Below are 25396 nucleotides of genomic sequence, written 5' to 3' on the forward strand. Positions count from 1 at the left end.
AGTTAATCCAGCTACATAAAAATCCATGCTGTGTATGATAGTAGTAAAGCTTGTGATCCCTTGATCTTTGATTAGATCCAAGCTAGTAAATATCTTGTGTTTAATCAGAATGAGTTGTTCTGCATGTAGTATAAGTCACCTTCACAGATGGGATGTAGCAGCAGAGTTGTTGGTGAATATTTGTTTTAATCCTTTCCAGAGCAAGCACGCTTTATGTTTCTTTGTTGTAAATCAGATTCGAGCAACTAAAGACCAGCACGAAGGAAAGACATTTACTTGCAGTCAGGAATAGGACAGTGTGGGAACCGTTTTTCCTTTTTAAAGAAAAAAGTAACTCACTAGAATCTTGGAAGGTATCTTGTACAATTCCATAAACATAACTAGCACACCGTGGCTGCTTTTTTAGATTGGGATGCAAATATCGTTATCTAGAATTTAATCTTAAACTGTTCATACACATTTCTAGCTTGGGAAGCTATAAGTATATGGAGACTAAAACTTCTTATGGTAAATGTTTGGCGTCTATTATTATTCTATATTTTAAAGATATCTAGTTAGAATGGTAGCTGTTCTGTGTGCTGGTAAATTGAAATTCTTAAAACGTTATCTGTAAGGCTAGTTGTTTTGTGTGGTATGTCAGCGTCCTATTTACCTAAATCTGTCATAATTGCCTTCTGATACATCTTCCTCTGACACACCAAATATTGAAAATGAGAGGACTCTTGGCTGGGAGATTTTCTATGAAATGTCATTTTTCTGTGTTTGTAACTTGATGGTAATGACTGGACAACCTGTAGTTAAATGCATTTCAATTTCTCTCACTTATTTTTCCTAATCGCCACACAGAGCCTTCTGTGCTCAGAGGTGTGATTAGATTTAACCTGCCATCGTGTCTGTAGAACTTTCCATACAATATACTATACATTGTGAGAATTATATATGTAGATGGTGAATCTAAGCGTAATACATAAATAGATATAAAGATGAGTTGCTGTCATGACAAAGTTAATTCCTGATTACTGTTTTTTTGGCTGTTTTTAACAGGAAGACTGGAGAGCCCCCACTAATAAATGGCTGGATTCCTTACCTTGGGAAGGCTTTGATTTTTAGAAAAGATGCTTTCAAATTCTTACTGGATCAGCAAAAGAAACTTGGAGATATTTTCACTGTACATATTGCTGGTGAGAAATATTTTGGTATTTCTCTTTATTTTTTTCATCAGTGAAGTTAAATACTAGTGCAAATGTTTAGTTTAGAATCTTCCTTAACAAAAACCATTTTTGTGTCGCATAGACCAATAAAAATTATTTTAATTCACATGTATTGTATGCATAACAATTATCCATAGGATATAATTATGAGCATGTGGATTTATATACAGCTATAGGTATATATATGTATTGACAGAATTTGTAGGCATGTCAACTATGAACATAGATTTTGCAAGCACATTTAATTGTGGGTTTTTTTTTTTTTCCTGAAGAAGGGAGAACTAACATCATCTTGATACTGCACAGAAAAATATCAGATTAAATTTAGAAAACACTTAAGAAAAAAAGTGCAGAATATGTTCTCACACATTTTACAACTGGTTGACAGGAACACAAGGGAATGAATGACACATTGACTCAGTGATACAATCAGGACTGGAACACAGAAACTTCCCGTTGCCAGCCTCTTACTCTGATCATGCTTGCTGAAAATCACAATATAATAAAGTATGATATAACCCTGCTGCTTTCTGTATTTATAGCTGTATTACTACACTAGCTTGAATACAAACATTTGAGTGATTTCATGTAGACACTTAGCTGTAGAACTAAAACAGAATGAACCCGGAATCTTGAATGAAACTTAAATATATACTTTCATATATATACACACATACACATATACACACAGTATATTTTTTGCTAAAACCAATTTAAAATCCAGTATTTTCTCTGTTCATTAAAAGGCAAACTCTTATTAGTGTAGGTGGATGTAATGGATCTTTTGCCCCTTTACATGCTGATATCCTCGTTCGAATTATTAACTTCAGAGTTAAGTCTGTTTCGATTTTAGCTATTTCTGTATTTTTATGGAGTTTCAAATAAAAATGTAAAGTGTAAACTTTGCTTTGTAATTTCATGGCAGTGTTATATTTCCATATAAGTAATATTTTGCAATAAAAATTATTTTTTTCTTCAAAAGTCAATTAATTAAATTGCAAGCTGTATGTTTAATTAATAAATTTTTTCTTCCTCATACCAAATCTGTTCTTTTTTTTCCTTTGGAAGAACATTTCTACTGCTGTTAAATGTGTGATTTTTTTTATTCATTCAGGGATTTTTTCTTTGGAAACTGATATGCTCAAATTTTCTTCCATCTTGAAAGTAAATTTGACACATTACAAGACCAACTTTTGTTGCAGTACAGTCTTTTGTGTTTTTAATGTACATTCACACTGTATATAGTCATGGCTTCTTAGGAATACAGATTGATAATTATAGTTCAAAGACTACCTTAGTACATTCATAAAACCAGATGCAGTCATACTTCAGATCCTTAATATGTTTAATCAAATATTTATTTCTCTTTCACTTCTTTATTATTTTATGCAAGAGTATGTTTAGAGATTTGTGTGTTTAAGCAATCTGTAAGTGTAATTTAGTTTCACTAATTTCTGTTTGCATGCTAAACAAAATTCCATTTCAACTAATCTGCATGTGTTCAGGTATTTTGAGAAAGCCTTTCTTGATAAAGACTGGGGTAAATGGAGTGAGTTCTGGATATCATTTCAGCCTTATGCAGGGAAATCTTTGATTTTGTGAATTTGTCATATCTGAGACAGCATTTTAAGTTCCCTTTTTTTCAGTATAAAAATACTGACCATCGAGACTTCACTAAAGCGATACAGTTTGTCATCCACAAGTCAAGGAAGAAGCCAAAGCTAGTTAGTACCTCCTATCATGTCCTGATCTGAAGACATAGAGGATTTCTGTATGTCTTACTGATGTGACAAAGATGATGTTTATATGTCCGGCGAACATAGCGCAGCCTGTTGTATATGTACTATCATTACTTTACCCCCCTGGTGGGTGTCTAAAGGTCCTGTCAAAAAATTCTATCAATATATATTGTTCTAATTATCGGTTCTCAAACTAGTTCATTTGGAAAATGCAGAACGATGCTTGGAGTTTCTGGCGTTGCCCCGTACCGGTAATGCGATTTCGCTGATTGTACTTTCCCATGTGATGAGCAAATGATTGTCATCCCTAAAAGTCGCAAGGGACATGGATGTCATCTTAATAAAGAAATTAAAAAGCACATCTTTCTATGAGAAACAATGTAAATTCCTGACCTGTCGCAGAAAATAGTTCTCTAATTGGTTTTGTGTGGTGGTGCAGCAGAATCGTTTTCCCCAAACGTCACGCTGGCGAAGCACCACTGTACATCATTGTCAGCAGTTCAGCAGAATCTCCCTAATAAGAGGACGATTACGTAAATGCAATAGTAAAAAAAAAAGGGGGGGGAGAAAAGAAAAGAATAAGGAGGTAAGGAGGAAAGAGAGAGAGAGAGAGAGAAAGAGTCTGTTGTGCCGAGATGATCGTACTTCCCAAGGCAACCTCTCTGCTTGTTAAGGGTCAGCAGCATAGGCACACAGTTAGGTAAGAACTTAAAGAGCTTGAAACAGTTTTGTCATTGTTTCTTGGGATTAAACTTTGTCTCCTTTTCCTGACTAGCTATTAGGAATGATACCGAACCTTACAACACTCTCTCTGAGACTAACTCAACTTCTCATAAAATAATAGGGTTTTTTACTAAGCACACTTGCCTTTTTAAATACTGCTGCTAAGTCATTCTTTTCCTTTAAATCACGATACACCTACAGTAACATATCACATTTTTCTCTCTTAGGCAAAAGGTAATTTATATTTACTCCTTAAGAAGCTGAAGCCTGCTGCAAGCATTACCGAAATAACATCCATCATTAGATGCCATCTGAAATGCTTGTCTTTCATCATTAGCATTAAAAAGCTCCAGAATGCATTATTAGAGTAATTTCTTAACTATCATACAAATACTGGCTTCTGTGCTCAGATTTACCAAAGTTGACAATTTTCATATTTTCCACATCAATCTTCTATTTCTAGGAGACTATAAACTAAAGGGAGATAACCAGGCTATTTGCAGCATGGATGTAATACAGACTGAAGGATTGGATGGGGAAGTATGAATTCTCTGCAGCCATATTTTTTAAAAAATCAGAGGGTTTTTTACAGAAACAAGTAGACATCACTTATTTTGTCTTGTTTCTACAGTACTAAACAAAATAGCTCAGTGACTTAAACTATTGAGATTTGGAGTGTGACATTTCTGTATGGATTTGTCTACTTAGTTTTTTGTGTTGAAGGATTCTTTTGCAATCTAACAAAGAAAGGCTTGGTCCTCAGCCATTTCTATATGCATACCTTCAATATTTAAGGCTTTCTGATTTTTGGAGCATGTGATATGCCTCCACTTTTGGCTGATCCGGCATTTACCTTTACTAGTACTCTGATGGGAACTCATGAGCACGAAGATTTTGGTTCAGTTTCAGAAAAGGCTACTTTTAAGAGGTCGTTCTTGGCATTAATTGCAATGGAAAGGCATGGGAGGGGAGAGGGGAAGCTGCATTTTAAATACCAAATAATACTGGAAACTTTAGGAAAGATTTGCATTTGTTGGTCTCTGACACCACCAGGGAACAATCAGTGGGAGGAGACCTCGTCAGGGATAACGACAGGATTTAAAAAGCAAAATTAAGAACTATATTGACACTTAGAAAATTTAAAATCATAACTTGAGATGAGAAAGTTTGTTCCATTTCGGATGTTTGCTGCTCGGAGTAGAGGAGGTGTCAGGGCATGGTTTTGTAATTAGCAATCTGTTCCTGTATGGAAGAGACTGGGGTAACCGGTGTAGCTGCGTAGTACATCTGTGTGCAAGTAGGACTGTAATTGCTAAAGGCTCCCATACCCATTCTCACAACAACTTTCTAACTTCAGTTAATTAGCTCTAGTTTTTGTCTTTTTCTAATTAAGAGATCTAAAATTAGATTATTGGTGAGGTATGTAAACAAGCTGCCTTTGTTATAGAGGGGTTCTACTTTCCTGACTATATAGACCTTTACTAAATGCAGTAAAAAAAGTATTTTGCGTCATGTGTTTATATATATTGTTGACTTGCATTGATGTGTTCTGGAGCCTGAACTGGTTTACAAAATGTATTATATTTTGGTACATACTTACTTTTTGCTACCAGGAACCTGATGAGAATAATAAAAATCAGGATCTGTGATATGAGTTTCTCAGAGGTTTTTTTATTTCCAAAGTATATGCTAGTGTCAAGTGAGTTTTGATTTAAAATTATTGCTAAAATAGTCTGTTTGTCTGAAAACTCATTTGCTGAAAATCATTTTCTTACTTAAAAATGATAAGAATTTATGTGCGTTTGCTAAGAGTCTGATTAAAGATCACAAAGAAACTCATATTTTGCATCAGAAATAAGCAGATGGTGGACAGATGGTTTAAATTAATATTAATTAAAAATCTTAACTTAAATTGTTTACCCTGTAAACGCAAAGTTAGGAAGCCAGCTTTCATCTTTAGGGTTAATAACACTTCAAATCTATTTATTAAAAATTGCTCCAATGGGCATTCTTTTGAAGCTTTGATCGCAAAGATGGTAGCCTCAATAAAGAGCATGACAGTGGGTGAAAGCTGGAAAGACAGAGTAGTTCTAGGACTCTTAACAAAGATCGTGCAGAAGTCAAGACTAAAAATTCCTGTCAGGAATTCCCTCTGTGATCTGGGATGGAAGAAATGGTCAGAAAAGAGGACTAGGAATTCAGGATCTATTTTTCATGCAGATTTCTTGATATATTTATTCTTTAAAAATTAATTTTCATCTCTGGTTGATTATGTTACAGTAAAGCAAAGTCTATGAGTATCTTAAAAACCTTCACAGGCTGTTTAAAGAAGGGGGTCAAATTCTGTCTCATTTTATCCTTTGTGTTTCCTTATTGGTTCACTGGGATTACAGTGAATATAATCAGGGGGGGAAATTATGGCAGCTGGTAATTGCAGAGGAAGTCCATAGTGCACCCAGATCTACCATAGAGCACTGTGTGTATATACAAGTCAGAACATAGAAGAACTATGATCATTCAAACATCACTATATGGTAACCATGGATACTTGTTGACATTTTCAGTGGTAGCAACTACTTTATCTTGGGACATCTGTCACAGAGCCAGATTTGGTCCTCAGTTAGGCATGTAGTGTTCCCATTAAAATCAAAGGAGATTTGTCCCTTTAGTGAGACAGAGTTAAACTGTAAGTGCTGGAAGCTTTTCTGTTTTCCTGAGTTTATAACTGGGATATTTCAAAGAGGATGTGTACGTTTTAATGGGAACCCTTTTTCCCCAGTGCACCTCTCCATTCAAGTTAAGAATCAGGAATTCTAAATTTAGACTTAACATGGGAATCATCTATAAAGAGTTAAGATTTACTTGAGCTTTGAAAGCATTGGCATTTTGATTTATGGTAGTTCAGCAAAACGTTCTTCTTTAGTAGTTGTCTTAAAAGTTTAGGGAGAAATTGCAGGATTTTTCTGGCATGGGCAGCTTGACAAAGTGTCAAACTTGATGCAATCCTGTCCCTCTGTACGAGAAACTGAAGGTACAGCTGTGTCATCACCACATTAAGTACCTCAGGAAGGGTAGGAAGTTGTTGGTGCACTCTGGCACAATGGATGATAGCGCTGGGACAGTGCATACCCCAAAAAGGTACCCTTGTTAAATATGGTAGCCTGCACCACTGTAAGAAATGGCTTCCAGATGAAATCCTAAGGCAGTAATTTTACTGATAGTAAGCACATTCTTAACAAAAAGTTAGCAAAACTTGAGGGAGAAACCAGATGCAAGAGAGGCTTTGAATTTTGGGGGGTTGCAATGTGTAGTTAAAGCCATAGTGGACTGATTTTGAGTCTCTGTGTCATCTGCCTGAAGAAGAGCTGCCTAGGTGGCATATTTTCCCCTCCAGCCTCCCACTTCACTTTCCTCCATGCAGGTGAAATGTGTGTGTTCCCCCCTTTCTGCTGGAAAAACCCTACAATTTTAAAATGCTGCTACGACTCCACATTGTATTTTCAAGCATTGCACCAGTGTATAATTATTCTGGAGTGGCACAATTGCAGGGCATGCCCTATGGTTGGCAAAACCAGTAGATCAGTCTACATGGAAATGGCTTCACGCTGATTTTAGAAGAGCCATAAAAGTGTATGCAGGTCAAACCTGCATCCTGCCCAAGAGGATTAGATTCTTTATTTAGCTTCTTTTCAAAAGCTAAATAAAATTTGTTATATCTTCCTTTTTAAATTCTTGCTTTTATTTTTTTCTTTGCAGATTTCTTCACAGGTCTTTGCTCTGGGGATTTTCTGTGTGCTTTTCTTCCAGACATTGGCTGGGCTTATTTTCAGTTATTACTTCTGAAAGTGTCATCAGATTATAAAAATGCATGTCTCTATTTTTTTTTCCTTCTTCTATTCAGGTAGATATATTACCTTTATCATGGACCCATTTCAGTATGTCTATGTCATACGAAATAGCAAGCAACTTGAATTTCATGAATTTGCTGATAAAATGGCTTCCAAAACTTTTGACTACCCAGCCTTGTCAAACGGAAAATTCCCCGATCTCAAGGAAAACCTGCACAGAATCTACCAGTATCTACAAGGCAAGCCTTTGGATATCATTTCTGACCACATGATGAAAAATCTCCAGGATATATTTGAATGGAAATGCTCACACGCAACAGATTGGGAAACAGAAAAAATGTACAAATTCTGCTGCTCTGTAATGTTTGAAGCCAGTTTTGTAACACTATATGGAAGAGTTCCTGCTGCAGATGGCCACAAAGTTATTAGTGAAATCAGAGACAAATTTATCAAGTTTGATGCCAGCTTTCCCTATTTAGCTGCAAACATACCGATTGAGTTGCTAGGAGCTACCAAGAAGGTTCGGAAGGAGCTTATACATCATTTTTTACTTCAGAACATGACAAAATGGCTGGGAGGGTCAAAAGTGGTCCAAGCCAGACAAGATATATTTGAGAAATATGAGCTGCTTGGAGATTATGACAAAGCAGGTAGGAAACTTATGAATGATTGCTTGTCTGAAATAAAATAATTTACTATAGACCTTTGAAATAAAAAGGCAAAATGGCGACCTTGAAATTTTTTTATGTTCTTTCTAATTGGCTAATGATAAAATGTTTTACTCTGAAACAACCCTCTATGATAATTGATTTTTTTTTTTTTGTGCTGAGGTGGTAAAACAAGATACTTAATGGCGATAATGAGAAAGATTATAACTAAGCTGCATTTCCTCCCCTTATTCCCCCCACCCCTCCCGACATTACATTTCAAACTATTCTCATTAAGCAGAAAATTAGACTTCAGAAGCCTATTGGTCCTCATTAGCATTCACTGATCCTTGGCTGGGTCTGTGTCCTAACATCTTTTAATTAGCACACTGCAAATCTAATCAGTGTAATAAACGCTATTAATCTTCCTTTTCACTTATTTTCTCCCAGCACATCATTTTGCCTTCCTGTGGGCCTCTGTGGGAAACACGATTCCAGCTACATTCTGGGCCATGTATTATCTTCTGCGGCACCCAGAAGCTCTTGCAGCGGTGCGTGACGAGATTGACCATTTGCTGCAGTCAACAGGTCAAAAGAGAGGGCCCACGTATAACATCCACCTCACCAGAGAACAATTGGACAACCTGGTCTACCTCGGTAATTTATTTTTATCTGTTAGGAAGAAAAGAGGGGCTCTCCCGGCAAACTCGGTTTATCACTCATTTCTGTTTACTGAGAAGGTGGAGGACACAGCTGCCTAATTGACATAATAACATCCATTTACATCAATTATAAATTATGTAGTTTATAGCTGTAGATACTCTCATTGCATGTAAACATTAAAGCCTAGGTAATTAACTATGCAAGGTATGCAAAAGGCTAAATCGAAGCTTTGCAATTATTTGAAAAAAAGTTGATGCCTATTAAGTTGTTTGATTCTGAGCATCTGCCGAAGTGTTAATGCATTTCAAATACTTCTGTATGGTACTGCCAAGAAAGACCCTTTTCTGAAATTAAAGTGGGGTAATGTATTTAAACTGCAAATGTAATTTTTTTCACAAGCAGTTTCTTTTTCTCTCTTGAACAAAACAAAGAGACTTCTAAAGCGGCCTTCAGTTGAGCAATGCCTCTGAACAAAATATAAGAAGGTAAAGCTTTACAGAGTAGAAATGGCATTTCAGTGTTGAAAAAACTACCTTGATTCAAAATAAAGGAGCTTTAAGTGAGATCTTCTAATTCTAGATCAGTGTTTCAGGGGGAGACCTTTGCCACTTGCTGTTAGAAGCAGTTTGATCCAGGAGCTGGATAAGCCTTCAGAGCATCAGCCAATGGTTTCACTTTACTTGCTAGTGCACAGGCACTGGCAAGATAAATGCTAAAATTAGCCCAAGGAAGGAGAGAGGGTGTAGAGGGTAGGAACTGAACCTTTAATCATCTGCCAGTCTCCATAGGTAATGTTAGCAGGATAGACAACAGCTAAATAAAAGCATAAAGGTTCAATATTCCTCCCTTTTTAAATATTGAAACCAGTCCCCTGTCAAAACCGAGCTCATGTCTATGTGTTTTGGTAGCTCATGGCCTGAACTGATGTTCCACTAAAAGAAGTTGTGTCAAGACAGGGTAGTGGAGCAGTACAATCTCTAGGCTTGATTTGTATATAATAGCTGCCATTCTCCAGGACCACACAAGTAGGGCACGTATCAAGAACCTGTGTTCAAACTTGAGTTGTTTCTCATAGTACAAATATAAAATTGAGATTGATCCAGTTGCTTTTTGTTAGAGCATTAGCGTTCATGTTCTGTAGCATGAGTCTAGTGGGTTGGTTTCATCTGGAGTCACGGCTGTTCTGGTGCAGATTCATCTCTAACTGATGGAGGATGCTTTTGAAGTAGGGGAGATATCTGATGATAAGGACACTTCTGAAGAGTAACATGACATTATAAGCATTTAATGTCCTTTTAAGGAAAACAAGTAAAATTGCTTCACATCAGTTAGCATCCACCAAAAATAATAGAAAATTAAAGTTACTGTGCATCAAGAAGATCAAGAGATAATTTCTTTTGTATTTGGAGAATGAGATGGGACTAGCAAGAAAAAAAGATTTTTAAAAAAAGCTAAAAAAGCGCACCCCAGAAGTGTTGGAATAAAGAAAATAAAAGCATGTACTTCACTAAAACCATCTGGTGCAAAATGGTATGAACAGTTTAAAACATTAACTGTGTCATTTCTCTGAAGTACCTTGGTAACATTGATTTATGTGTTGAGAGGAAAATGCCACATCCTACTTTGTAGTATTCTTGTAACACTTTTGTTAAATTTTATAATCGTGTTAAACATGATGTGGTATGAACAGAAGCTAGATTTCAATTCTTCTGGCACTTAAGTCGTAAAGGGCTGGATACTGTCCCATAAAATAATAATATAGAAAAAAAATCTGTAATGTAAGAGTATTAAATTCATGCTTCAGTGGAAATAGAAAAGGGATGTTTTGTTAATAAATGTGTAGGAGGGGCAGAGGTCCCAATTTACATTGCTTGCACACCAAAAACCCCCACGTCACAGGGAGGTTTTGGTCCAGCACTGCCTTTGCTCTTGCAGCTCACTGACCCCAGCTGCTGAGACTGGGTTTCTCCTCTTCCCACTCCCTCTGTGCCAACCTGTAGCACAGAAAACCAGGATTTGTGTCCCTGCTCTCCAGTAAGGCAGACCAGGTGGGATTCTTGTATGTTCTTCACGTTGTCATCTCTTTCTCCTGTTTTAAGTGCTCTGATTCTCTGTCCTCTTTTTGGCCTACTATCACAAAAGCCTTTTTTTGGATTCCTCATGCTATGGAGAACAAGAAAGTATCACTAAAAATCCTTTCTCAGGAAGCAACATTGCTGTTGTGGTCACATTCTTTGGGACTAGAAAACAGCATGACCTGATTTGCTTCTAAGCACTGATATGTGAATTTTTATTTAAAAAAACAAAACAAAACACAACACAAAAAACCCTTTCAACCCACAACAAAACTAGCAAATTTTAGCCCTCATTATCCTTTTCTGATGGCACTTCTGTGGCAGAAGTTTTTTGATTATCCTTTGCATTTTTTGTCTATGTAAGGCTTTTCCTGAAACCCAAACGCACGTATTTGTGTGCGCAGAGTAACATACATTATTAGTCATTATGGCTCACAACGGAGCTCTAATATGGTAAACGACACATGAGAATGGTCTGTCGGTTTTTATGGTTATAATGGAAATGCAAAGGGTAAAGCAGAGATCTACTCAGTGCATGTTTAATGCTAGGCATGTTTAGTCAGTTCGTTTGTTTAATATTAGTCCATTCATTTATATGGTGAAGTATTCTTGCCTCAGGTCATTGCTGAATCCCAGATATTTCCTGCAAAAAGAGCACAGCTTGAAAAAATGTTTCATACACAGGAAAGGGTAGCAACACAAAACCAGCAAATACGGAGTGCGTAGTCGTAACACAAATGCTAAGCATTGAAATTGTTGGTTGGATTGAGAGAAATTAATATATTTTCCTGGAATGGGCTGGGCAGTACCATTTAGTTCTTAGTAAGATGCAAATGTACTTGTTTCAGATAGTTGTTTGTGTTGGCACACCGTGATGCCTGTGGGTAAATGACCCCTCCCCAATATTTGCATACTGGATAGCTATTTTCCTACAGTACATTCTAATAATTCTAGTACCCTATTACCTGCTATGTGTTAGTGCAAAATTAACAATCCATTATACACAATAAGTTTTATAAAACATTTACAGATAGGGATCATGTTTAATTAAAATTAACTTGCCTACGAAAGCCAAATGCACTTATGATTCACAATGACCTTTTATTACCTGCAGTCCCTTGTTTTGGCTGGATGATTGACAGCTTGCTGTTTGGCTACCATGTTGTATTTCAGCTGACAAGACTTTTCATTTTAACTCAATTTGCCTGCCTATCACAAGCTGGTGGCAGGCCAGGCTCAAGTCACCCAGCTTTGCCTCAGCAGCTTGCTCTATTTCTCATTAGTACGCATTTATTCAGTGGAAATTGGAAGACAAATGCTTGAAGGCATGTGAACTAAGTATAGCAAATTAGGGTTTAAAGACTGAATATTTATAAGTATATTGAAACAGTTTTTTAAAAAAAAATCTAGAATGAATTGGAAGCTGAGTGCTAGCTTTAGTATAAGAGAAAGGAAGAGAGAAGTGGGAGGATTCTAAGAATAACAATACTATGAGAGAGATATCTCTTTTTTTCCCCCTCTCTCTCTAGAAAATATGTAAAATCTCTCTGACAACACCTTATCAAACAACAGCCTGGCTTCTTTATGTAGCGCTCACACAGTGAAGTTTAGCATCTCATGTGTGTAAGAAGGGGGGAAAAAAATGAGGGTCATGTTCATTTGCTGCTTGGTTATCCCTTGGTATGCTTTAAATTGCCTTGTTTGTTCGGCACAAGCACAGAAACAGATGTTGCTCTACCGTGCTGGATAATTTACTATATCTCACGGTGCAGAATGGAAGGCCTCCCAAGCTACCCAGCTGGTCTGTCAGCAGCGATGGCTGGTGTCTGCTGAACTATGACAACTGCAAGTAAAGGCTGCAGTTTTATTGTGCAGTTGTCATTCCTCTCAATGTATAGCTCCAGCATTTGTGGAAAGCTGACTGTCTATTTTTTTTATGTGTGCCTGCAAAGCCATATAAGCTCCATTCTCCTTTGTTGATCATAATGTGACTCATTACTTTTGTCATCTAATGATTATCGGCATGATCGCTCAGAGTGAGAGCCAAGCTCGCCTTCCTCACATAACTGGTACTGGAAGGTAAAACAGATTTGTCATTTACGATCTGACCGCTAAGCCACACTTTGTGCTCCATTATTGTGATTAACTTCTGCATAAGATATGCTGCCCAATTGTCATTTGGGATCCGGCAGCGGGCAGGGGCTGCCATGCTTTCTTGGGAGGATGTCCACCGATAGGATGTGACCGCATCGCTTGGGCGGTTAAACATAAACCTGCTATTTTGCAGCGGCGCTTTAATAATTATTTTTCTTTTGTTCGTTTTTTTTCCCCTCCTTCCCCGTTCCTTATTTGATTCCTAGTGTCGCTACCTATGTTGCCACCATTTCCAAATGGTGGACCGGCGCAGAGTTACCAGCTTCATGAAGACAGCCTGGAAGCGGAGGCTGGACCCTTTCTTTGTACCACGTAAAGTTTTGTTGCCAGAGCGCTGCCAGTTGAAATCTATCGTGTCAGGTGCCTTGTGGCTATCCGCAGTAGAGGCCATCTTCTGGAACCAGGGTTCTTTTCTGGCTTCGTCACCAACAAGCCGATTTGACTCTGCCTGATTATAGTAACGAAGGCAGTCCAAAAGAATATGCACAGACTCACTGTACGTCACATTGAATCACGGTGCTGGCCACACAAAGCTGACCGCAGCCTCATTTCTTTAGACAAATGCATGCTTAAGGAAAAACCTCCTGCAAGAAAGCATCCAGGGCCACTTTATTTGCTATGCATGCTGCACCAGATTTAATTTTTAGTGAAAGAACATTTGTTATTATTTTTTTTCAGAGGCATCTACACTGGGTAGCTACTGTCTCTAATAAACTAACCTTTTGGGTGCAGCAGTTACAGTGCCTTGGTGAACACTTAGAGAAGGCTTATTTGATATCACAGAACATAAATGTAGGCACAAATGGATTATTATGTGCAAATGAAACCCTATTTTAGGCTATTTTTCACACTGGTGATTAGAAGGAATCAAGTCACATATAACAGCGCCCATACACGCTGGTGGAAAAATAGTCAGTTTTGATTACAAAGTGAGAGATGCAGCCCTAGACAGGAGCTACATGCTGATATACATGCTATCAGAATGATTTATGCAAATTATGCATATTATTCCCAAAGGAATTCCTCCTCAAACTGCCAGGATAAATTGCCGGAAATTAGCCATAAAATCTGTCGTGCTAGGAGCAAAAGGTGAAGGCCACTGGGGAAGCAAGGACATTCAGCTTCTGGAGCCTTCCAGAATGTGATGGTGGAGACAGAAATCTTGCTCTCCCTAAGCCTGAAAGGACTATGTTTTGTTTTCTCTTGGCCAATTGAAAGTGTCTTTCTCTCTTAACATTACAAGGCAAATAATGAATTGCTTTCATTCATTCTGACCATAACAGGCACTATCGTTTGGCAGTGTAGCGCACTGAAAAGAAAAAAATACATTTTAAAATCCTCAGAATGACTACAGAATTAACAAGTGAGATGATTTTTTCTAACATATAGTCCTGCCATTACATCAAACAACTTTTGAAAGGCAAGCTAAATAGCTCCGTGGATCCTTTTGCTGGTATTTGCTTGCAACTTCCAAAATGCATGTAAATGTGTAAAGCGTTCGCCTCTTTTGATTGTGTTGTTTTCAACGCGATGCCTGAATAATGACTTTCCACCCAAAACTCGGTGCTGCCTACAGCCGACAGGATTTCTCAGCACCATCAGTGAGAATCACATCGGAAGGTTCAGTGTGGTGGCTCCCCGCCCCAGCCCTGCGGCGTTGTTTATTGCCTCCTCCTGGTCTCTGCTTTATGTTTGGTTTGTGGGGTTTTTTTTCCTTTTTTTTCCTTTAGCCTGCCCTACTGAACCTGTCGAGATTCAGCATCTGTAGCCATGTGTAACTTCCAGTCATCTCCCATATTTCTGACGCTTCCCCCCCTCCGCTTTTGTTTAATCGCAGAGAGCGCCTTAAACGAGAGTTTACGAATGTGCTCATCTTCCATGAACATTCGCATCAGCCAGGAGGATTTTGTTCTCAAGCTGGAAGGGAATCAAGAAGTCGGTTTGAGGAAAGGAGACTGGATAGCCCTTTACCCACAGATTTTGCACATGGACCCCGAGGTCTATGAAGATCCTAAGGTAAACATTCAGCTGGTGCTGCTCTTCCTACTCCAGGCACATTGCAGCAGCCAAACCTTTTGTGATCTGTGGGTTGTTTTTTGTTTGGTGTTTTTTTTTTACTGCTGTTCCTTCTTGTGGAACAAATCTTCCTACTTTCAGATGTATTTTCTAGGGCCCTATAGGTCAAAGGATTCATGGCCTGAAGAGAGAAATATGGTGATGAGACTGACTGCGACTGCTTTCAAAGGAATTGACAATTGCACATTGACTACCATAAACTTTAGGCTAAATGTGGGTTTTGTTTGGCAGTGGATCATTTGATACCCAAGGAGGGCTGAATAATAGAAGGTGGTTTAAATAGGAAATAATGTGGGCCATTTAGCTAAGTGCCCCCAAAGCATCATTGACTCTCTGAAGCCCTATAATAGCAGTGTCTTACTTGAGCCTTATGCTTTTTCACCTCCCTTCATAGGGATTCACCCCTTCTTGATCAATTAGTAGAGTGTTGTGAACTTGAGACTGCAAAGCTGTTGCTCTGCAGCGAAGCTTGGAGGGTAATTGTGTCATCTCCTTGTATTTTTCTCTGACGCTTGAGTTAATGAATATCAAAGACTCGAAATTAATCCACCCTGCCTCAGCCTTAATACGACTTCAGAAGTTCACCACCTGCATGCAAATTGAATAGTCCTCGTCTTGGCTAGGTTGTTTCCCCGGATTGCTGTCCCCAGCCCAGGGTGCCACGAAGGAAGAGCGAGGGTGCACTCTGAGGCTGTTAAATGCCTCCTCTGCCTGAGAGGCAAGAGCTCGTACCTGATCCATTCCTCATACCCGTTTTCCTAAGCAAATGACTGTCTCCCAGCCTTGCTGATTTCCGTCCTTGGCATTTGAGCCAAATAAGAAGGGAACTGTATTTTTTCACATCTTTATAGAAAACCCACGTTAAAGGCATTGCTCCCTGACGCTCTCCTTTTTGGGAATTTAAGGATATGAGATTGCAGAGGAAAGATGAGGTTCAAGTGCCTTGTTGGTGTGGGACAGCATCTCACTGTGCAGGAACTCCACCAGCCTCGGTGAGAGGAGGTGCAAAGCATGTCAGAGTTAGCAGGATTAAGGGATAGTCACCAGGAAGAACGCTGGGGCCATGGAAATGATGTTCAGGAGGGCTCTGCTGGCTATCCCCACCCAAAAATGAAGACAAAGTCCACTGAGAAAATTAGGGTTTTAAAAAATAATCCATATATTGGCAAATAGTTGATTAATATTTCTATCCTTAAAAAGTAGCAACTAACAAATAAGCTTTTTCTCATTTTATTCTTAGCACTTTGTTTTGGAGAACATTATTGATTTGTCAAAAGTCCATCTGTTTGTTTAGGTCCCACATCAAAAGCATCAGTGTGGAAACTGATCCCCTCCCTTATCCAATAATTGCCGGAATATATTACCATATTTACATTGCTTGAATATATCTGCTTAGTATCAGCTCTGCTCAGCTTTCACAGTACAGCTTTAGTTCATATATTTTATCTTTTTGATAGTGAATGAGCAATCCACACATTGCAGTACATTGATTTCAGCACATGGGCCCTCTCGAAAAGTGGGGAAATCACTGTTCTGTTTGGTTCTTAAAATATGCAGTGTGCTTTCAACAATAACTACTGAGGATCAGATAGTGATGGAGAATGAATTTTTTGAAAGGTGCAGTCTTGAGCTTGTCATGTATTTAGGGAAAACTTCCCTGGGAAAACAGGCAGCTTGACAAGATAATTTTGTAGCGATGCTTTCCTCCTGGATACATAAATTTAAGTTCAAGCTATCTTCTGCTGTAGCAACATGTTGTATAAGTGTAAGCATATATTGTTGACCTCTTTTTCCACTCATCAAAGCCTAAATAAATTAGTCGGTTTTCTATGAAGTGGACAAATGAACCCCTGAATCCTAAATCAGCTAATTATAGAGCTACGTAAATGAATTCTGCAAATACCATAGAGTGGAATATCAGGAAACCCTGCAGGAAACTCTAGGTGGTGGCCTCCCAAACAAAGGTAAAAATGAGATGTGACAGAGAGAGACTTCTGTCAATCACAGGAGACTGCTCAATTTTCATAATACTCTCAGCAGGCTGTCCACACAGAACTTCATCTCCTGTTCTTGCTCAGTGTCTTCACTTTTTCCTTGCCATCAACCACCCCATTTCTTCCAAGGAGGCCTTGTGCGTGGCTGAAAGTTCCTTTATTGACAAAAATTAGTCTTTATTTATCCAGCAAATTAGCTTTTAAGGAAACACTGTCCAACCCCAGAGGTTTAAGCAGCACAAGCCTGAGTTTGCTGTCACTGTCATTGGCTCCATTCCTGTCTCACACTTGTTTTCTGCTTTCCCAATTCCTTAGACACCAATTTATTTTTTGTTAAAAGCAATTACAACTCTCAAATGGCTCTTAAGATGACAAAGAAAGCATAATGTTTGACCCAGTACGTCTGTGTGTTCAATACCATAGTTCTTAATCGCTCCAGACACCAGGAGCGCACCTTGTGGAAATGTTCCAACAAAGTGAAGAGCTCTGGGTTGGGTTGTTTTTTTAAGCTATTGCAGTTCATATTTAGCAGTGCTTTTTTAGACCAGCAGGATTTGCATTTCAGGAAATGAATCTTTTTTTAAGGAAGAAGTGGTATTCTGGGCTTCATTTGTTACTGTGCTTCTTCAAATGAAGCAATAACCTACCAGGAAGAAAAATAACATGCTTCCTTTTGGCTGGGATGTTCAAAGAGACTGAAAAGAATTAGCTGGGAAACACACATATAATCACCTTTATCTTTTTGAAAAATCCAGGCCTCTGCCATTTAGAGAAACAAGCTCCCGTTCTTCAACATCCAAAATTACATCCCCTCCAGTGCACCTTGTACTTGTTCCTTTTCTCATAGACCATCTCCCCTGACACTGCTTTCTCTCAACAGCAAGACCTGCAGTGCATGCTTTTCAGAGCCTTTAATCTAAAGGGTAGATCGGTGTCAGTATATTTTTCATTGTGGTGTGGGTGTTTTTTAATCAGTTGAGGTTGGTTTCTGTCTGACTGACTTGTTCCCAGCCAGCTCCAAATGGCTGCTGCTATAGCAGATGTATGCAAAGCAGGACAAATGCTAATGAGTGACCATAAGCAAGAAGTGTCTGTCATTTTTATTCAAAGCATGCAGGAGGATTTTGTAAGTGGTTAATTTGCCGTTGAGTGAGTGAGGATGCCAGATCTCCTTCATTCAAAAACATGAATTATCTCTAAACAGGGATCCTGCTACTGGAAAATAGTCAGAAGATGTTCAATTTATGGAACATGGGCTACAAGCGCAACCTCAAGCCTTACTTGAAAGCACCCTCTTTGTAACAGTCAGTCACTGACAGTTGTCCTGCTTTGCACACAGCTTCTGGAGCAAAACATCTGAAGGTTAGATGTGGCAAATTAAGCAGCAACCATCTCCAACCGAAGGGAAAAATGACTGCAAAGGATTGGGTCTGTTTTTGAATAATCTGCACCACTGGGTGCAAAAGAAGGATGGATGTTGCTCTAGCTTGCAAGAGTGATGTCAGTGCTATGCATTAATTTATTCAGAGGCATTTGCAGAATTTGGCAGATTATCCCTATTCATGATGTATGTACCACACTGAGTGCATATGATGCTTTACAAGAAAATTGTCCTTCCACTAAGGTTCATTGTCCCTGCTACAAAGCAGTCAAAATCTAATTACAATCAATATAGGCCAGACATTCGGTGGATGAGATGTGGAAGTTGAAGGAGCTTGATGTAAAAGGGCTAAGCTAAGTAAGTGGATTTAAGGAGTGTTCTTTTCAGGGAAGATAATGTGAGTTAATGAAACTTGAGGGAACCAACTAAAAAAGAGAAGCTGTCAGCTCCTTGTCTTCTCTTTATCTTATTTTCTGGGTTTCAGAAGCGTTACCATTGTGCAAACAAAACAAACCATGTAACTGCCTTGTTAGATATCACGCTCTCTCTCTCTTTTATTTTCAGGAGTATAAGTTCGATCGATATATAGAGAATGGCAAGAAGAAGACTACGTTCTACAAGGCAGGAAGAAAACTGAAGTATTTCCTAATGCCCTTTGGCTCTGGGATCAGCATGTGTCCAGGGAGGTTCCTCGCAATGAATGAGATGAAGATGTTTCTTTTCTTACTATTGTCTCATTTTGATGTAGAACTAGTGGAAAACAAAGATGTCAGACTTGATAACAGTCGTATGGGCCTTGGTATCCTCCTGCCAGACGTTGATATTGCCTTTCGTTACAAGCTAAGGTCCTGAAGAAAGTGAGCAGCTGCCTGTAACCAATCTCTGTGTTTGCTCTGTTTCATCACTCAGCTTTGTAATTTTGGAAACATTTGCTTTTCCCTCTCTGCTTTTACCTTCTTCCTATTTGTTTCTAAGGAGAAAAATCCTTGGGTTGGAGGTAGATATCAGATGCAGGGACATGCAACCTCAATTTGTCCTGCCTGAGCTGTGAGTAGTGAGGTGAGATGACAAGAGTTTGGGCAAGTAATTAGCCCAACGTCCCTGCAAGATGAACCTCCCTACACTTGGCCATGAGTTGAGTGGGATTTACAGGAAGAACTACATCTAGCTGAATACAAGGCCGTTTTTATGGGAAACAGGCTCAGTAGCCCTCTGTCACAAGGGTCCCCCCCTTGTTACACTGGAGGTCCCATACCCCGTCATCTGGAGGCATCTCTGCATCTGCTCATAGAAGCATAATAGCAAGAAACAGGGAACTTAATTCTAGAGTGTGAAAGAATTTTTAGTGATTATTATTCTAACTTTTTATTTACTCTGCTTCCTTCATGGTCTTGAGTGTCTTAGCTCTTATATAGGAGGTGGGATGGAAGCTGTGTGGGGTGGTGGGGGATGATTTGCAAGAATGTCTTACTGACAACACATTTCTGAGTTCAGTTTTGTGTACTGAGGGGAAATACTTTGCTTTTCTTCCTTTTTATTTTTAAATTAAAATCTGTGAATTTTTTTCCTGCAGTCATTTAAAGTCAGAAGAGAGGTTTTGTTGATTTTAATAGGCTCTGGATCAAGCCTAAATTATCTATTTCGGCTTTTGAGCCAAAAAAGTATGTTCTTCAGGGAGAAAATATATGAGCCTGTTTGAAATTATTCTGTCATCTCAAAAATTACCTTCTGTTTGTCTCACTGTTTTCCTAGAAACACGTCCATGTGTTTATTTCTACCCTTCCTTGTATTTGTTCATTTCTCCAAAAAGGCAAAAGAAGACGGCTTCAAGGGCAAGAGTGGTATCTAAACCTACTTTTTAATAGTGCTTTACTGTGCCTAAGTTATGTATAAGCAGAGTAGTGTGACCTGTGTTTGGAAACAGACTTGTCCATGTACAAATTGGAAAATAGGGGCAAAATCTGAGCAAGTGAAAACCCTGGGCAGCCACAGAAGTTATCTGTATACTGGTTGCCCAACCTGCTTCACTGGGTGACCAGCTCTTGTTTCAAAAATGAATTTCCTAGTGCGTGGGATCTGAGAATTTTAGACCCTGTCTCTCTTCCCAGCCATCGTTTCAGACACTGATGAGGACTGTCCAGTCTCAATTTGCCAAGATGATAATTGTGATGGGAGAGTAGCCATGTCTGTGGGCCTTGCTTTGTGTTCCCAAAAAACCATCTCTCTTTGGGATGTGCCAGCCTATGTCTTTTAAAATCAGAAATCGTACTCATCTCTAAAGTGCCTGATGGCCTATGCATAGAAACTGCTACATACATACTAAGGATTAGATTTTTTTTTTATTTGTGTAGAAGCCTGTTTAGTTATTCTTGTAAAGCGCATACCCTAAATAAGCATCAGTAGAAAGGAGAAAATTGTGGTTTTGTGAGATATATTGGATAAACATTTTCTCTTCATATATAATATAAATAATGTCTACAGTGCTGGAGTAGGCTTACATTAAATGGGCTTTGCAGTTGATTAAATGCTTTAACTTTGCTTCAACATTTAATCAACAGCAAAAGCTGATTATTGCTTTGTGCCACAGAATAAAATTTGTTTTTATGGAGAGATTCTTGTACTCAAGTTACTTACTGCTGTAGTTACTCTGTAGGAGCTATTCTGCACTCAGCAATAGCTCACAATCCAGTTTGGACATTAGAGCCTGGTTTATTGAGAGAGGAAATGTTGATATCATTACACTATTGACTGTATTCCATTATTGCTTAAATGTAAGCTGTAAAATGTCTCATGCCACAGTTATGATAAATCTTTCATTGACATTGAACTTTGAAATAGACCTGAAGGAACTGTGAAAATAACAGTAGGTATTTGTTTTAAACAGAAGAAATTTTTTTTATAATGGTATTCAATTTTTAAGATTTTTAATTAGAATATCACATAATTTGGTACGACATAATAGGGCTGTGCCAAAAGTACATGGAAATCATTAGTAATTTCAGATTAATTGCTGATCGGTTTGTATAGTATCTATTTTGAAATTAAAAGAAGAGCTAGATTGTCTCCAGAATAGCAAATTAAACCTGTAGGGTCAAGCTTTAACTTAAAAAAAGGGAAAAAAGGGGTCAGAATCTTTTCCAAGAGTTGCGGGAAACCCCGTGAAGGCACTTGGAGGCTTTGCTTTGGGGTTGGAGATCATGCTATCCACCATGCAAGCGGCCAGCGTTTTTCTGGGATAATAGTTGTTCTTTTTGCTCAGGGACCAAAATAATCAAATGTAAAGCCTGCCCAGCTTGTCCTGGACCTGTGTCCCTGGTAATACCTGCTCCTAGGAGATCAGTTTTGCTGGTAAGCAATGCATCACTGCCTTGGCATACCCCAGCTGCAGAGGAGGTAAGCCTCACCTCCATGTAGTCATGAGAGCTAGGACAGAGGAAATGTTAAGCCCTTCTGGTCCACGTACTGAGCAGCTGAGGAGGTGACTTACGGAGAGTCAGCAGCTGGTCTGACCAGGAGTGACTCAGTCTCTGTGGAGCAGGGAGTGAAAGGCCAGCGGTGTCGGTATTTCTGGCCTATAAGATGTAGCAACATGATGGGACGAATGTGCACCATCCCTGGAGGTCCCAGCTGGAGCCAAGTTGGCTAAAACCTGCAGTGCCAAGGACAGTGTGCTTCATGATGTAGGGCACAATACGGTTTTTGATGACCACCTCTGACACAGAACCCAGGAGCGATCGGCTCTTAGTGTTTGGCACTGGGGCACGAAGATGGCAAAGCAGAGCTGTTTGCAAGCGTTCGGGTGCTGGTGGTGCTGCAGGGATGAGTAGGCAGCCAGACCTTGTGCTTCCTTCTCCCTCCTCTCCACTTCACTGGCTCTGCCCTGACAGCCCAGCAGTGCCTGCTTGTCTCACCCACTGACCCAGCCGGCGTAGGGGCAGCCAAGAGGAGCATGTGGGTGCCCCTTGAATGTCTCTGCTGTTCCTCTAGTGAAGTGGTGCACTCACTGATCGCTTTGAGATGTGACTGGACTGGTCAGTGCCAGCCTCTGACTGTATGTTGTCATTGCCTATGTCGCTGGCTATATTGAGAACATCTGCTGCTATTAAGAAAAAAGACCAAACCACAAACACCTTCTTTTCCTCATATAAAATAGGTTTATTAAGTCACTATGGCCCTTTATAGCACCCAAGAAGAAAAGTGAATTCATCTTCAACTAATGTGAATGCTAAAATGTGATTTTTTAATTATTATTCTTATTTTAATTTACAGATTGTATGTTCTCCATTTTCATGCTGGCACTCAGTAGTGCTATAAGCTATTGCAGACTTTTAAAGTTGTTATATTACTTAAAAGACCATGTTAGTCTATGTGTACCTGTTTGCAAATTAGTCTTTCATATCTCTGCCAATATGCCCTAATGTGCTAGCACAAAAACATGTAAGAGTTGTTCTTTAGTTTATGCTTTTAAACCAGTTGCATGTCACTGTTTCTGTCATTGCTATTTTTATGAATAATTACTGGTCTGTGAATTTCTCTTGTAGAATTATAAATGATCTTTTATTTCACCATTATTGAACTTTCTGACATTCAAAAGATTGTGACTTGCTCTTAATTGTGCAAACTGACATTTTGTATATAGATGAGCAACAGTTAGGTTCTACTTTAATAGTTAATATCCATCATTAAGGCTGTTAGATCGAATAAGGTATGTTGTGAAATTCTGAGCAAGAAAATTGAAACTTCATTATTTTAATAATCTAACATCTTAAGTGAATTTTGTATTTCAAGGACTCAATAAAAATGAATATATCTATTTTAATATTGAATTACTGTGCATGGTATTTTTTTCAAGCTGTCATTTACACTTTTCTCACAGATTCACAACTATTGCTTTCAATTTTAAATTATTTATTCAGCATACAGCATTTTTTTGTTACTTGATCTTGGAAGGTATTTCTGTAAGGTAGAAAAAAGCCTTTAATTCAGCACTGGCATGGAGCAACTGCTTTGAATTCAGGAAATTATCAGTTCTGTTTTACCCCTCATCAAGCTGAAGCCAGTTCTTATCAGATGAGGAAAAAAAAGTGGTACTTCTGACATTCTTAGGACATCATTCAAAATTAGTATAAAGATCTGCAATCCACTAGTGATTCCCAAATGCAACTCCTAGGCTTTTCCTTTTGCAAACTTCTGTGTAGTACAAGATGTACTATCTAGTGTTAAATACTCTGTCCTCTCAGATCATTCATTTTAAAAGGGGAAATGAATTAAAATTGTTACAATATACAGCACTGCACCAGCAAAGCACAACTTGGCTTTTCTAGGTATGACTGTAGCTACTGAGTTCTGCAAGCAGGTATTTAATACAAAGGTTGTACCCTAAAGACATCAGTGTTACTTTGTTCCTTCATGCAGAAATGCTTGTCGGGTATGTCCATGAGGGTTGTTGAAGGTAGGTTCTGGAGAAGATAGACCTGCAGCATTTTTCTGGGTTTGATAAATGTGTTTCTAATTGTGCATTTGCTTTAACTGCAGATTGTATTAGAATTTACTTAAATTAAAAGTGGCATTTTTTGAGATTTCTTGAAGGGCACATTTCTGAGTGTGCTTTCCACGATGGTCTGAAAAACAGTTTGGGGGGAAAATTAAGACCTCCTAACACTGTATTTTATCTAATATTTGGTTTGACACTAGGTGCTTTCTTGATATTACTTATATTGCACTGTATTTTAAAATTATTTGAGACATCAATTTATGCATGACATATGCTTAATTCATATGAATAGAGCTATTTTAACTGTCAGAGCATAGAAAGTGAAGTATTTTCCTATTACCTAAACCAGCCTATGGCTAGTCACATCCTGATACCCACAACATATCAGAAAAATGATTTCATTACAAATACATCCCTTAAAACTATGCTTATGAAAGTATTGTGGTCCTTAAATTATTGTCTGTGTTTACAAATAGCAATAAGTATGAGAAAATGGTTGCTGTATATATAGAAATATATAGAAATACATAGAAAATGTTCCATTCTCACTTGAAAGCAAAGAATTAAACTCTAGTGGGATCTTTATCTTCATAGAAACCAGTAGTGTGTCCACGTAGTCTATCCTAGGCTTGCCTGGGATCTCAGTACTGGGCTTGTGTGAATACGTTATTTGTAATAGTAGAAATGTGCTTGTCTTCAAAACTATTTACACCAAAATAAATAGTCAAAAGAAGCCTAAGCTTCAGCTGTTTTTGCGAGGAGCCTTGCAGGGTTCTATCTTGCAAGATTTTGTTAAACCGACTTTGACACTGATGTGCTGGTTTGTGATTTTTTTTCCCCCAAACAGCAGCTCTGGGTACAACAAAGTTGAATAAAAGTCTAGGTTCTGGCTACAGAGAAAGTAAAAGACAGTAAGTAAACACCCTGTGATGACTTCTGACAGTGACTTCTTTCCTATCAGCTCGTGTTTCCAACTGTCTCTTTCTTCCAAATAGTTCAGTGGCTATCCTCCTACAGGCAGCAGGTCTTTCCCTGTCTAATTTCCATCTCCTGAGCCCGTCAGTCGGCTATCTTCTCAAAGTATTTTTTCAGTTGCCTTCTGAAAATGAAATCTTTGCAGAAGCCTCTTGCAAAATCGGCATCGCGGGTGGCTACAGCTGAGAGAAACGCCGCGCCGCCAGAGCTTTGAGCGTGAGAAGCGGGTGGGCATGAGTTGAGCTGGAGACTGATGCAGGGATCGAAGCACGGGGGGGACGGCTCCGCTCCGGGACGCCGCCTCGGTGTGTTCCCGGCCGATGGCGGCGCGGGAGGAGCCGCACACCCGCCCGCACACCCGCCGGGCTCCCTCCCGGCGCCGGCTTTTTTTTTCTTTCTTCTCGCGGCTGTCCCCC

At 38.8% G+C, this 25396-nt stretch overlaps 1 protein-coding gene across 1 annotated transcript; it reads left to right on the plus strand.

Moving 5' to 3' along the window:
• Window positions 1-983: 983 nt before the first annotated feature.
• On the plus strand, window positions 984-19461 carry CYP7B1 (cytochrome P450 family 7 subfamily B member 1). The gene is given in 6 exon segments (XM_029084195.1): window positions 984-1019; window positions 1022-1181; window positions 7575-8171; window positions 8619-8825; window positions 14898-15076; window positions 19076-19461. Coding segments are annotated over 6 exon segments (1467 nt in total). The 3' UTR covers window positions 19364-19461.
• The last annotated feature ends 5935 nt before the right edge of the window (window positions 19462-25396 follow it).

This window comes from Antrostomus carolinensis, unplaced genomic scaffold (assembly GCF_000700745.2).
Source record: "Antrostomus carolinensis isolate BGI_N321 unplaced genomic scaffold, ASM70074v2 scaffold15043, whole genome shotgun sequence".
Lineage (NCBI taxonomy): Eukaryota > Metazoa > Chordata > Aves > Caprimulgiformes > Caprimulgidae > Antrostomus > Antrostomus carolinensis.